This window comes from Temnothorax americanus, unplaced genomic scaffold, assembly GCF_048541705.1.
Source record: "Temnothorax americanus isolate GAGA-0224 unplaced genomic scaffold, ASM4854170v1 Scaffold1, whole genome shotgun sequence".
Taxonomy (NCBI): domain Eukaryota; kingdom Metazoa; phylum Arthropoda; class Insecta; order Hymenoptera; family Formicidae; genus Temnothorax; species Temnothorax americanus.
Window position 1 is genome coordinate 9,294,978 of NW_027509230.1, and position 15,982 is coordinate 9,310,959.

A 15,982-nucleotide genomic window follows, 5' to 3' on the forward strand; every position below is an offset into this window, starting at 1 on the left:
AAACCGTGTGTTCTGACGTTTCATAAAATATTAGCACCGTGGTTGAATTGAGCCTCCATCGTAGGAGACCGGGATCATTAAACTCTGTATATTTCTGAGCATGCAATTAACGACGGACGTTTCCGGCCGTAACCGAAAACTAGTTCGTCGCGCGTTGCGTGAGTTCACGCGAAACTCGGCTCCGCCGCAGCGGCTGATATTGTAATAAACGGTGCGCGCGAAGCACCGCAGCCATTAATTCACGTGGATCGCGCAAGGCGGTGGTGGTCCGCGGGGGTATAAGAAGGCAAAATTTAGTGAGCCACTAGCGGGAACGTACAGACCTCTAATGGCCATTCCGATGACTATGGTTCTCGACCACAGTGGCAATCCCCTTTCGGCCCGTTTCCCCCGAGTCCCTCCCCGGCGAGCATAGCCCCTCGCACTGCGTCCCTTCTAGGTTCTAACTCGTTCTCCCGTTCTCCGTCCGGCCGGGACATCCCTTCACTCCTTCTCACTTCCTATCGGATCTCTCCTTTCCCTCCCCCGCCCCGTGTGACCCCTCTTTCTACCCCACCCGCGTATGCAACGGCGTTCCAGCAATTACGCATCGCCGCAGTTAAATACAATGGCCAGGACAACGACTCTGTAATTTATCCCCGGTTTGGGCCACCGCCCGTGCGTTTGTTTCCAACGACGCGACGGTGGAGGTCGTCGTTGCTCTCTCCGTGCGCGTTCCGCGACCATTCGACCCCATCCAGTGTTCGCCACGTTTAAATTAATGATAAGTAATAATGCTGGTGGCACGACGGACGTCGTTGCCTGGCCCGTGAAATACGGGTCGAGTGATTATCAGCGGATTATACAAAATTATATTATACATGACTATCAAAATGTCTCTTGTTTGAAAAGTTAACGTAGATGTACGTGTCTGATAACACGCGAATAATTATTGCCTGAAGATTAAAACGCACAGGGTGCATTTAGCAATATAAACGCATTCAGTCAACGCGTATACCAATTGTCAATTGTGAATCACCACCATATTATAGACGATATAATAATCAACGATTCCGTGAATTATTCCGTCATGGCGCGCACATGAATCTTTAATGACAAAGACCGTTGTTATTATTCATCCCTCTGTTTCTTCGGCATTCAAATTTATGATAATTAATATATGATACGCATGGACGACACACGTATGTAGTGCATATATTTAAAGTACGCGTCGATAAAAGTCGAACAACGCGAATTTGCAAGTCTTATACGAGCTCGCGCGAAACACACTTATTTCTCACTCGCCGTAATTAATTGACGTATGGGTCGTTAAGGGATGTCGATTAGCGAATAAACGATCGATGCTCAAGGCATTAAAGTCTAAATTGCTTTAATGATAACAGAACGCGATAACAAGACTTTCCGCAAAATAAAAATTCGTGGTACGATCTGCGGTGTTTTCATGATCATCACAGTATAGTCACAGTACTCGACTTTTATTGCTCGGCTAATAACAGTTTGAGTGCCTTTACGCGGGTAATTATTATCTTACGATCTAATTACTTCTATTACGCGCGCGCGACATTACGCTTACATTTTTAACGTATATTTAATACATCACAATCTGATAACTCCATAATCATGCAAAAAGTAGATATAATATAAATGTATATGAAGAGTACAGAGGAAAAACGATCAAAGTCCACTTTTTGTCGAAATGGATCTGATTATGCTATTTTGTGGCATTTTCAAAGAACTTTCACAATTCTTATCTGTGTCTTGATCGAAAACAGTTTACAATTCATTGAAATGAGGCCGAAAGATGTACCGTGCTGGGGAAGAACGATCATAGTCCACGCTTGTGGGGAAGAACAATCAGAGTCCAACATGGACATTGATCGGTTTTCCCTTTGTATTCTTCATATATAATAGCTCGAGAACAATTTCAAAAGTTTCGAAAATTTCCTACATATCTCCTTAATATACTATAAAGATTTTTTAAATCATTTTTGCACGAATTAAATACACAATAATAAAAATGTTACGCTTGCGATTAAGAAGATATGGTCTTTCCGCATCATACGACATTTTTCTTTAGACCTCAAAATTACTCTAAGCCTACATTATTAAGTCTATATCCCTATACGCAACAACAACTGTTACTTTTATCTGTAAAAAATACTATTGCGACCACAAATCCATTTTGATTGACAATACATATATATATGGGAGTATATTATATATATTGTCATATACGGTATATTTACGTTTTATTCTTAATACAACGAAATTAAGCAATGCATGTGTGCGATATTCTCTCGCATTTTTTACGATCATAATTCTTTCGCGACTAGCGACAGCTTTACTATACACGATGCCGAAAAAAAAACGCGCTCGTAAATCCGATCTCTGTGAGCACGTAAACGCATACGTGTGCACGCAATATCGTCTAACAGGTGCGAACCTATATCGCTTATCTCGCGTCGATCGCGACAAGTCCGCGGGTGAACAGGCTCGAATATTGACGTGCCTATTGTCATCCTCGATCGAATTCCGTTAGCAACACTTCAAAAAGCCGATGTTTCCCGATTCACTGTTCTTTTAGAAAAACCAAACTAATAGAAAAAGAAATTTTTTCTAGTTAAAAGAAAAGGAAACACATGACGTAAGATAATGCGCCAATAAATAATCCTATAGCAATTCTATATAAAACTTTATATTATCGATTTGTTAAATATATCAAATATTAAATAGTATTATTTTATAAATTGTACCTACTAAAATTTTACACATATATGCGTACATGAAGGGTACAGAGGAAAAATGATTAAAGTCCACTTTTTGTCGAAATGATCTGATCATGCTATTTTGTGACATTTTCAAAGAACTTTCATAATTCTTATCTATTTCGATCAAGAGCAGTTACAATTCATTGAAAATAAGACCGAAAGATGTACTGTGTTGGGAGATATCTAATGTCTTGAAAAACTTGAAATTGCATTTTTCTCGAAATTATTATAGTCTTGATGGACATTGATCGTTTTCCCTTTGTATACCTTTCATATGTATATTGAATTTTTCATTAAAAAGGCGCGCTCAATATCGGGATTTACAAATCTGGATATATTGTTTTACTATGCATAATTACTGAATCACAATTCTTCTGAGAAATCAGTATTATTCACGGTATTTAATTATTTTATCTGCTATAAGTAGTTAAGAATGTATTATTTAACAAATCAGCACTTATATATACCGTTATAACATTTTTAAATATAAATTTAATTGATTAAGTAAAACAAAGCTCACTTTTTATGAATCAACCCAATAAATAGCATGCCACAACGCGTTACGGTAAAATAAAACTAATAGCAGTAAGAGGGGAGCACATGTCACATTGATCAGACTTCCACTTGAGTATTTCACCGGCCGCGCTCGAGATACCGGACGGCCCGTTAGTTCGGGATCAATTAGTGCGTCGTGAGGCGTTACCGAAAACGGGAACTTTGAGAGTTTTCCCGGTGAAACCAGAACGCCTTTCCAAAAACACGACTTTGTCGTGTGCGTGCTCACGCGCGCGCACACGTGAAGAGCGTGGAGCACGCCGGTATGGTAACGATGCTAATTAACGCGGGGATAATTTTAGTTGAGTGCTTATACCGCAGCAACATGGCGGTATTTCTAAGCGCCTCTCGGCGATGTAATTGCTACATGTTTAATTGGTGATTGAACCATTATATCGTTATTGCATTTATTTCTGTTACTTTCGCGTAATGCATGCAGTATTAGAGCAATAAGTTGTTTTAGAGTGACCGTGTTGCATCAATTATTAACCTTATTTTTATAACTTATTACATTATTTGTAAATGTTATGCAGCTATTTTTTTTAATTTTACAATTTTTAATTTATTACTGCTTGAAACGTTCCTTGCATATTAATTGATAATCACTGGTTTAATTGATAATTGTGTCATTGTATTATTATATGTAAATTAATATAAATGTGAGGAATTACACAAAGTAATATAAGTTTATATTTTATCATTTTTGCGATTAATTTTCGAATGTATTTTTGGAATGTATTTTTTATACTTATTTTTATACGTATTTTTTATTAACTTTTCACATAAATCTATTAGGCCAAAACACAAGATGTTTGTCAGTCATCTTCATTAACTATTACTTTTGCAATTAACTATTGCTGTTACTTTCAACTTTGCATCGCTTTCAAACTTTGCTGATTTATTAATATAGCTGCGTGTGCGAAATATTTTCGATCAATATTGATTAATACTTACTTCATTGGCACTTAATATTAATACGAATAAGTTCTGAGGGTCGATCATGTATCTTGAAAAGAGATGAAAATTACAAAAGTGAGGAAGATCACTAGAGTATCTATGATTACATTGATCGAAATCGAGTAAATCTGTTCACTTTTGTAATTTTCACTTTTTTTTCAAGATACATGATATACATGATACTGAACATGAACGTAGGAATATCTCGACCAAGCATGGTTTTGAGAGATGAGGAAAAGATGGAAGAGAATACGCATGTCAAGATAAAAGATTCTTTTTATTTCGATTTAATCGGCGACAATTAAAGATCGTAAGCTGATTACATGGAATATTATGATCACTTATTGCGGAATACAGTGGGATATATACGTTATACGTACTTTCCATCTAAGATGTACAGCTTCAATCAAAATTATTACGCACCCTAAATTAAAATAAAGTTTTTTCAAAATAACAATTATTTTTAAAAGAAATAAGAAAAATATATAAATTCGTTTATAATAGGTAATAAATACTCTAGTAAATAACTTTAAAACTATAGAAATTTTTCTTGGTATTAGATTTAATACAGTGATGATTACGTGCCTAATAATTTTGGCCAAGGCTGTATAACATATGTAATAGCCGCGCGTGTGCTCCTACCAAGTCGGCAGCTCGGCATCACATTAACCAGCCGCACGCGGACGAACTCGTTTTCTTGCAAGCGTCGTCCGGCCGCAACGACTAGGTTTATAAACAATTCCATCAACTTACTCAATCAGTTTGTCAATCGATGCTCATCAAGAGTCGAATTGGGCACATATTAGCGGAGTCACCATCCAAGTCATTGAGAGTCGTGAATGGTATTTTTTATGGGGATATAAACAATTCCACCAAATTACTTCTTTGTCAATCGATGCTTTCACCAAGAGTCGAATTGGGTACATACTAGTGCAGTCATCATCCAAATCACTGAGAGTCGCGAATGGTATTTTTGGGGAGAAGACGTCCAACCGTACATTACACGCCACACACGCAACAACGTCAACCCCAAGCATATGTATCTATAGATATGTATACAAGAATGAGGAATATACAACGTGAGATCGTTTCATGCAGTGGTATGATATAATCGCCATCTAATCCCTAGTTTATATCTTACATATAGACAAGATCACAAGCTATCGTTATATATACATATTATGTACAAATAAATAATTTATACTTAATTTAATAGGAAACTCGTATTGCAAGCTAACTGAATTCTATTTATATCTATAGCCGACAGATATAAGTCACAAACTTAGCTCGCTAAATATAATCTAAATTGCTGATTTTCATATTTAACTTTCATGCTAAGAGTAATTTTCTTTGTACGACTAAAGACAATCCCTTGATTTGTGTTTAAAAATATTAAAATGTGTCATACAAATGCCTTCTCCACTCGCAATAGTCAATAGATGAAAACTATCATGAAACTTACTATAAAAATAAAGCATATTGAGTGTTTATAAAACCTACATACTGGTGAACTATCTTTTCTCTAAAACCTAGTCATTCACTCATTTCCTTTGAATCAGCATACTTTTACAAAGTACATATAATTGTATTTATTCAAAATTATTTGAACTCTGTGTGTGTGTGTGTGTGTGTGTGTGTGTGTGTGTGTGTGTGTGTGTGTGTGTGTGTGTGTGTGTGTGTGTGTGTGTGTGTGTGTGTGTGTGTGTGTGTGTGTGTGTGTGTGTGTGTGTGTGTGTGTGTGTGTGTGTGTGTGTGTGTGTGTGTGTGTGTGTGTGTGTTTGTGTGTGTGTGTAAATACTTATCTAGTTTAAGCACGAAAATGTTGAAGCCAAATAATTTTCTACCATACGCTATAAAAATCTTTTTGTTAAATATATCAATTTACTTATCAATAATGTATTTAATCCTCGATTGCACTAATGATAAGATTGTTAAGCGGATTCCATTTCTCGTTACGATAGTGTAACTTATTATGTGTTTCATCCTCAGTCTTTACTCACAGTCATTATGATTATTATGTACTCGGAATTTCTTCATAAATAACATTTGAACGACTTTCTCTTTGTAGACTTTTGTAGACAGCGCTCAATGTTGATGATAACTTCTAAGCGCGCCTACAGTCACACGGCATTCTAGTCTCTAACTCTTCGTTTCGTCGCTGCCATTTGAATTTATGCGAGTCTCAATGATTTCTTCCGGTTACGATCTCTTCGCCGTCCTCGTCCACCGGCACGGTGGAATGATTATAAAGACCTTGCGCCATTAGCTGTAGGGCCAACGGATTTTTCTGTCCGCTCGCCTTCTTTATTTTCGCCCGCTTGTTCTGAAACCAAATCTTGATCTGCGCCTCATTCAGGTTCAACTCCCGTGAGAGCTGCTGCCTCCTTCTCTCCGTCAAATATCGATTCTCTGTGAATTCCCGCTTCAGCCTGGCCAGTTGGTCGGCGCTGAAGGCCGTTCTGGGCCTCTTCTCTTCCGGCGTGCTGTTCTTCACGCTCTGCGAACGTTTGACTCGTCTCGTGCGCGGTCCTGAAACGACAAAAGAAAGCCCGCATTAATCTTCACGCGCCGACTTTTGTGACTGAAGTTCGAGGCAGCGAGGCGGGCGGCATTATCGTGGGGAAAGTGGGCGTTCTCATCAATTTGTCCACACACCGCCGTGATTCAGCGTATTTCGCGACGCCGAGAGATCGCGCTCGCTCGCCTCGTAGAGGAAGGACACTCGGGGAATAACTAGATTCTGAGCAACCGCTTTGGAATTTAGCGAAGGCGGAAATAGTTCGTCTAGCCACGGCGCGGCGTATCTGCAATTACAGTTGGCGCTCTCGTATGCGAATTGCAATTTTACGCGACTGCTAATGTCTATACCGTTTATATTCTCGTAACGACTTAACGTGATACGATTACGTTATTAAAAAGTCAAGGATCGAGTCACGTGTGCGTTCTTTCTCACGTTCACGATCGGAATTTTGCGAGGCATGCTTTTAAGCGCGATAACGAGTAGGTACTCCGATCGCCCTGCGCTGCGTATCGTCGAAGGTAACGCTCATCGCCGAGAATTCTGAGCATTAGCGTTACACGCTTTTGATTTTTATTTAACATAGATAACGTAACCATGTAGAGTTGGGATACATCCGCGTGCTTCTGCGCACGCCTGTAGTTATCGCCGATGTTATTATTATCTTCGGCGAAACCGTTAACTGATCGTTTCAGCTGTTTGTAGTTTAAAATATATATCTCCACGACGAGAGAGAGAGAGAGAGAGAGAGAGAGAGAGAGAGAGAGAGAAAGAGAAACGTAATCATTACCGATAGTACATAAAATACATATAATTATCCGCATTATTATTACTTTTGAATGAAGTCATGTATTCCGATACTTAGTAATTTAAAAAGATATCTGATCGTTTCACATACCGATCGTTAACGTTACTGCCTGGACATTATTATCGCTTTAAAAATGCGAAATATTAATTCGATTTCATCACCGCAAGAAAACGCGAACATGATGTTTTTGTCACAATCATCGCTTCAGTTTTATCATAAATAATGAATAATGTCTTACCGTTCAAAACAACTATATATATATGATAATTTCTAATCTATCAGGTTTCAGTCTTTCGTCTCTTTGTTATATACCTAATGCCATTGCACATATTTCCAAGAAATTTTTTTCTTCAAACGAACTCCCGCTGTTCGCAGCACAATGGAAGCGTAGCGGGAGATGCGAAAAGAGTCCGAGATTAAACGAACTCACCGAATTACGTGAAATAAAATATATACTTACAATCTGTACAAAGTAAATTATTAAGTACGTTCGAGAGTACGTTAAATACAAACGTGGTTTTGAATGTAAAATGCGATTGCACCGAGACAAAACAAGAAACTTTGTTAATGTTTTGAATATACTGTACAGAAAGAAAGAATATTCTTGATTTAAAAATATCTTTAGTTTTAATGGAAATTTTTGGAATTAGATTATATTGCGTTAAATGAAGAAAACTTGCTTGAATGAAGTCATTTTATGTAATTCAACCAAGAAAAACAGTTTAAATTCTCATAAGAGGATTATATTATAGATTGTTTTACATGTATACGAGTATATAAGTTTTGATTTGACACTTTTTTCTGTGTAGTATATATAAAATCTTTTCTAGTTAAACAAATTTGCAGAAATAATATACAGATATTGATACGTAAAATTTTTTTTTTTATTTCTCTCTCTCTCTCTCTCTTTCTCTCTCTCTTTCTACATATCACTAAATGGTACAAAATGTTACACGAAATCCCACTTATAGGGGTTAACGCTCGACGATGAAGAGGCTCGCGTAAGATAAGTAGGCGATACTCGACAATTAGTAACGAGATTATCGGGTCGAGACTCACGGACCACCCCGAGTATAAGACAGGCCGGTGGGCATTCACCTGATAGAGAAAGAAAGATAAAGGTAGAGGCGTACGGAAAAAGAGAAGCCACAAAGAAGACGGAAGAATGGCAGTGTCGTATGTGGGGCAGTGATTACAGATGGTAGCTCGCAGAATGTAGGTTCTACACAATTAAGTTCTGATGCGAACGAGAGCAGGTGGCATTGGGTCGTACGTTAACTTCGCCTAGCTATACTTGCAATTAAATGTAGCGATCCTTTCGAAGTTCCGTGATTATCTGCGCGGAGTGTAATAACTTATTGCGGTAATATCGAGCGACGGGATAACATTAGGTTCGTATGTTGGCCATCACATAATTTATTTGTAGGGCGAACTGTTATCTAACGCGAACGCGTAATTAGATACTCTTGAAGCAGAGATCGCCGCAATTTGTCGACGAGGCGTCGCGGGTAATCACGACTCGCGTCCGCACGTGTTGGACGCCATTAACGTGGAGTTCGCGCGAGCGATTAATCATTTAAATAAGTTCATCGACGCGCGATCGCGACGGTTTATGATAGCGTAGAACCATGCTCTAACCAAGAGTCGAATTGGGCACATACTAAGTTCAAATTACATATAAACCGGATTGTTAAAACGCGCGTCTTATCTCAAACATTAAATAATGCGATACGTATTTCTAGCGTGTTTCGAAAATAGTTCGGACTTTTCATATCTATATTCGATTTTCTGTTGTCATCAGAGTGATAACCCGGGGTGAGACGTTACCCATCCACATATTTGGTAAATGTAATTATATATTTATCGATACCATGCAATGTAGCATAATACCGTTAAAACACATAAGAAAACTTATTGGCGGTATCCGAGTTACTGCCCGGTAAGATGTTTAATGTGAACTAACCAAAAAAATTACTAATTAACTAATGAACTCAAACACAAAAGCAGAGATCTTCCTATTTTCTACATACGTCTTCCTTCTCTCGACCCTACATTGCACCCGATTATATATCTTGTATATTCGGTATTTTATACCATTAGGCATCGCGTTCTCCATGTGCCACGTGCACTTCTATTTTGTCTTTTCTTTCTTTTTTTTTCGTAAAAACGAATAGAGTCGCTAAACCGAGAAAGTATAATTCATGCGAAGAGAGACCGCGATTATATATGTAAAAAGTAGCGATTACACTTAAGCTCCCGTTAATCGCGCAGTAACGCGGAGCGACTTTTTCCTCGATCCGTGACTTCGAGGTACAAAGCTCGCGATAAGCTTGGACGAAAGCCACGTATTTTGCTCGTGAAAGGATTTTTACTTACCTTCATGCCGCACAATTTTTCAAACGCTTTGGTAGGGATTTTAATTAGCGGACAATCGTGATTTTGTAACTGGAGCGCATTATGGGACGCATAAGTGAACAAAACATCTTGATAGACATTTCCGACGTTGCGACCACGCAAGTTCTTCTTGCATGTGCAAAGCTAAACGCAAGTCACGTACCACGCGCACGGGAAATCTGATGAATTTCTAACTTGTTTGCTTTTTAACGTGCATCGTTAGACGTACCAGTTCAATAACCAAGCGCGAAGTTGATACTCGCGACGAGGTAACGAAAACGTTACGAAAAATCAAAAAGTACAAGTTTCTCAACGATACGACTTTTCTAATGTTATTGAAATAAGACAAGTTTGGGATGCATCGATTACTTACTCCGTGACAATTGCATATTAGCTTTTTTATGAGCTATATATTAATATACGAGGTGAAATAAATGTCTATCGAATTTACCGGAGGACGGCCGGTCCGAGTATCTGGTGCAGTAGACCCATGCGGGCCATAACTGGTTTTGGCCATTAGTGCCATTTTGCTGACTTGTCGACGTGCTACCGGAACTGCCGCCGGATGTAGCGTCGCCGTTTAGAGAATCGCCGACAATGGATGACGTAGAGCATAAGGAGGATGGACCGGTGACCGTATTACTGGCGACCGAGCTCCTGCTGGACGCGAGACTTTCGAGACTGCCGCTTCTGCTTAGTCCGTTCTGCTTAGACGGTGGTGGCGTGAGTCCATTGTGAGACGGGAAATTGTCCTTTTCTTTGTGGACCGACTGCGGTGACAGTCGACTAGACGATAGGCTGAGATCCCTCGGAAGCAGAAGCGATGGTCTATGTAACGATACAGGTTGTTTCGTGCGAAGTGCTTTGCTACCGAAATCTGGCTTGAGAATGTTAACGATGCTGAAGCGCAACGGTGACACGTTTCGCTGGCGATCCGGCGAACGAATCACTTGATGCGGCATCACATAGCTTTCCGGCGACAACACGTGGCGATGAGGATAATGATGCTGCCTGGCGATCCCTAGTTGCAGAGCATACGTGGAATCCCTAGCCGCGAGTGCAACGCTCATTTTAAATATCAAAATACTTTATATATCAAAATACCTTTGTCCGATACAATGAAATGGAAAGTTAACAATGAAACTATATTGACAAAGAAACACGTTTTCACTGTCCACTGCTGTCAATGGATCGCTCCGTCGCAAATCCGCCGTTGTCACGCAGTTGCAAATCTCTGGATTGTTAATTCCAACGTCTCATGTACACTAGTCACGTGTCACCAACATCGCGCCAATTATGTCCGTGCACCGCATTCCTCGAAGGCTACCGCGAATCCCTTCGTTATTGCACCGCGCGTCTTTGTGTTCACTATTTAATCCTTTAAAATTGTGTCGAATCCATTATAATATTTTCGAAAGTGTCGTATTTCAAAAGAAGCCACTTCTTCTTAGAGAAGCTTTAGTAGAAGCTTTTAGAAATATTTATGGGTCCGATACGGTCTAGTGAGCAGCTCGTGTTAATTATCGTCTCGTCTTTGAAGCCGGTCCAAGCCAAAGACTCCAGCTATCGGCTTTTCCCGAGGTTTCCGAGTACTCTAGCGAGTGCTGTGACGGGTCTGACTGGCTGTCCATCCGTCGCTCAGTGATGTCTAAACTAGGGGACCCGAGGTCCCTACTTACCGCCTGTCCCTCCTCGTCCCTGTCCCTTGTCCCTCCACTCCTCCTACGCCGCAGCCCGGAGTGCAGTGCACTAGACACTCTCGATTGCATCTCTATTAACTCTTCGGCTAAAGGCTCCGCCCACTGGCATAAGGTGTATCGTACCCCCTTCCGCTCGTCGTCATCCCCACCGCCAGTGGTACAGGTAGTAGGGGACGCTCACGAATTTCCTGCGGATCAATGTTACCGACGCCTTTCCCCAAACTCCCCAGTTTCGCGACGAGATTCGTCTCTCTTCAATTCTACACTTTTGTCATAATCAGTCAATTAATAGGCGAGGAATTTAAACTCGTTTATTGACACAATTCAAAGATTTTATTTATTATATCTTCGTAATATCTAATCTACATTTAAACACACAAGTTAATTATTGCGTGGCTGATCCGCATCATTTATATGATGTACTATATACAGTCTAATTTTAACACTACAAAAATATCTGTGTTAAAAAAAAGCGAAGAGAAAAGTACTTTGCTTTTAAAATGATACTGAAAAATATCGTTAATTTTACCATAAAAGACTTTGCCATTAACTTTGTGTTGTTACGTTGGATCGAAGCTTAATTAAGATATACCATAAATCTCATCTCTCTCTGTATATAAAAATATAAATATTTTAAATAAAATTATTTTTAGATTTATATCAACTTCTGTTTAAGAAACTGTTACAAAAACAGATAGCTGCTGTGAAATACTCTGTGCGAAATTTTGTTTACAGAGATTTACAGTCCATTTAACTTTATGCACATTTGGAATATACGAATATCCGCGCCACTGCGAACAATAACGAGAATACTCACATCTCTCCGCCCCATTGGAGAAGTTCTTCCCTCACCACGAGTCCAATTCCCAGGTCTCGCCCACGTTTTCGCCTCTCCCCTACTATACCACGCCTACCACTCCTCCCACTGTGTTCTACCCACTACTCCATACTTTTGTTCCTCCCCACCGTGGCGGAGTTGTCGACCCGTTCAGGTTGAAGTCGACTAATTTGTTTCTTCAAGCCGAAGAGAGCGCTCTCCTTCTTTCTCCCTCAACTCTTTCTTTTTACCCCAGTAAGACATGGATTTTATCGTCACCCGTCGGAATCGCTTCATACAAAAATTTGCACAAACACCATCAGCGCCATGGCCCGCTATTATTCTCCTTTTTTTCTGGCTCCGATGGCTGTGCGACGGTTAACGAACAAATGTATTACTCACCCTATGACAGATGCTGATCTTCTCTTTGTTCCTTTTCCAATGTTCTTTATCTTTCCCTTTTACTTTATATCTATATGTGTACGTTGTACATCAGTTTTTTCATCTTTATATATATATATATCACAGCGCGTAACTTATATTCCTAGATCGCTTAATCTTACTGACGCTTCAGAGAGACAATTGGAAAGAGAGGAGCAGCGTAGTCGAGTCTTTTGTTTGGCACTTTACGTGACTTCACAATGCAGCTACCGTGTAATATACCTTCCGCAATCAGTTCTGCTTCGTAAACCTTAGCACGCATCACATTTGAATATGTAAAAATTCAAAGAGCACCTTTAGAATACTTTATCAGAATGCGTGTGAGATCTTGAAGTATCTACTTGAAGTATTTGTGTAAAAGTTGGAAACCAGCTGTAATACGATAAATGTAAAACAAGTGGCATTATTTACTATCTGGCACGTTTTTAAAGATTGTTGTAATTCTATTCTCTTATACATATGTTCTGCGATTTATATATCAGAAACCAGACTAAATTAGGAAATTAAAAAACAGACTAAATCGCCAGTTGATTTTTTGTTCGTCGGATCGTGTTTTTTGCTCGCAGCGCGATTATCACGTGGAACAACGATGATGATACTCTTGTCTGTTAATCAACGGAACAAAATTACGGTCATTAACTCTTTAACGTCTAATCGTGTATAGGATATGCTCTTCGTTCGTTCGAAGCGTTATTCGGTCCTGACATGAAAGCAGTGAGGCTACGCATTAGAAACACGCGAGATGTATAAGGACTTGTCGTTAAAACGGTTGCAATTAAAGCCCATAACGAAATCCGCCTCACGATGTAAAGGTCGCACGCGATAAGTCAGGTGTTTCGCGCGGTAATTGGTGGAGACACTCGACCTGCCGTTCACACGCCTATAGAAGAACACGCCTGATTGATGCGACGACGCAAAAATGAGACTTGTGCAAGCATCCAGGAGTCGCGGTCGATTTGCAAATTTAAAACCGTACACACGTTATCTAAAAAGAAAAGACCAAAAGACTTATTTTTATTAAATTAGATATAAATTAACATTTTAATTGAAAATGTTTTTGTTCGATATACAAGCGACGTATTGCAGCATATCAGATAAAAACTGAAGAATGTTTCCTTTTCATAGAATGCCATATCAGATGCATATTTTTACAGCTTCTTCTATTTAAAGATTGCTAGCTTATACGATCCGTGCGATGATTTATCGAATTATGCATTATTTAAGAAATTCAAGACACCTGCGAAGTAATGAACTTTAACTAACTATTTTGTCAAGTGTGCCGAGTTAATAAGCTCATTAACGCTATTTGATATAATAATATACAGCATGGAGTAATAAGCGTGTAATTAACGTGATACACTGAAGTAAGCTTTCAAATGGAAGTTATAAGTGTACTCGCATTCGACAAATCAACATTTTTATCAGCGATCAATTTTACCATCACTCGCCTAGGCTTAATCGCCTTACGAAGCCTTACATCATAAATTACAGAAACATCATTTTTTACGCCAATTATTGTCCATATATCGATTGCCTTCGAATAATACACCACAATTTATCAGCCACTGATTCCACTAGTGTTAACGATGTGTTATTTATATCTTTTTCTATTAACATATCGCCCATCTCATTTACTCTTGCACATGCTACTGATCGTTCCGATAGTTTTACAATAATTAGCCAGTCAACGTATAACATATAGCAGTAGATCACGCGACATTGTCTTAAAATAAATGTAAAATGTTATTTGTCAACAGAGGAAATACAATTATGTTTATATTTTTTTGATTACGCGAACATAAAAATAGTGTTTGCAATGTTGTTGAAATAAAGTGCAAAATTATAGTACGTTACATATCTTTACATATTTTTCTTTTTACTTACATGCTTATTACGTCCTTACATATTTATTACTTAATTTTCTTTACATTACTTTTATGTACTCAAACTCGAATATACGATCATTTCCATATCATATCGGACTCATTACATTGCGGTACGCCTAAAGTTGAGAGAAAATTATAAATTTCTTTTTAAGCAATGAACAGGATAAGAGGGAAGGTACCGCAATTCTCTGTGATTATCGTCCGTGCCGCTATAACAACTGACGTGGCTACCCCGAGGTGTACCTTTTATATATACCGTCTCGAGAGAACCGACGTCCTCCAGTCGCCACAATGTAGACTATAATGTCGGTGAATTGTGCGTCCGTCCGCGTTTTACGTCTCTCGTCCTTTCGCGTTAAGACCCAAAATTCCAAGAAAGAGAATATACGATTCCCTGTGACGAACGCGCGACCGACTTCGGATGGCCGATACCTTTTTGACGCGCGAGCGCACGCTCCGATCCTCGTGGATATGACTGTCGTAGCTCGGTTTTTGTCGGCTCGATTTCTTCAAAACCCGACAGGAGGCAATTTCCTTTGTTTCCCCTTGTTGCAAAGTTCACGAATACTGTAAGATCGTCGTTACGGCCGACGGGTTTATTAATGGCCACACCTATAGGGACACCAGCTGCCACTTGAGCCGCAGGGCGATCATTAGCCGCAAGATCGTCTCGCGTAGAGACAATAATAGAGATAGCAACCATAAATAACTACAACGTGTCCATCTATCAATAGCGTCTAGCCAAGCCAAGAAACGTTATTTCAAGAATTCCCATATGGAATTGTCAGGTTAAAATTTAAAATGAGGATCGACTGTATGTACTAGCTGACCGACGCCATTGAATCAGCTTCTCTTTCACTTTAGAGTATATTATCATTGCGTTAATTAATTAAGAAAATTCCAATGGAGTCATTAATTCAATAAATAATGAAAGAAATTTGTTATTTCTTGATTTGATTAATAATATTATACTAAAAATTTCGATTTAAAAAAAATACAACAGAATACAATCATGTAATAATCTTTTATAATATTTTGTATATTATTTTTACTAATAGAGATATATATTTTTATATTTAACGAGAGAGATTAAATATTCTCTTATAATTCTAATTCTAATTTTAAAACTTTTTTATGT

The 15,982-nt window shown here is 38.8% G+C and overlaps 2 protein-coding genes and 1 long non-coding RNA gene across 3 annotated transcripts in view; 2 read left to right on the forward strand and 1 right to left on the reverse strand.

Annotated features, from left to right (window-relative positions):
• Gas41 (YEATS domain-containing protein 4 Gas41) overlaps positions 1 to 15,982 on the forward strand; it is a 232,870-nt gene that overhangs the window by 96,527 nt on the left and 120,361 nt on the right. The window lies entirely within an intron of this gene.
• LOC143896059 (uncharacterized) overlaps positions 1 to 15,982 on the forward strand; it is an 87,835-nt gene that overhangs the window by 17,654 nt on the left and 54,199 nt on the right. The gene's annotated exons all lie outside the window — the stretch shown is intronic.
• On the reverse strand, positions 4,539 to 11,727 carry LOC143896121 (homeobox protein engrailed-2-A). Its single transcript, XM_077403701.1, has 2 exons — positions 10,452 to 11,727; positions 4,539 to 6,809 (listed from the first exon to the last, which is right to left on the reverse strand). Exons 1-2 carry the CDS (start codon positions 11,068 to 11,070, stop codon positions 6,463 to 6,465), a joined length of 966 nt encoding a protein of 321 aa, XP_077259827.1. The 5' UTR covers positions 11,071 to 11,727; the 3' UTR covers positions 4,539 to 6,462.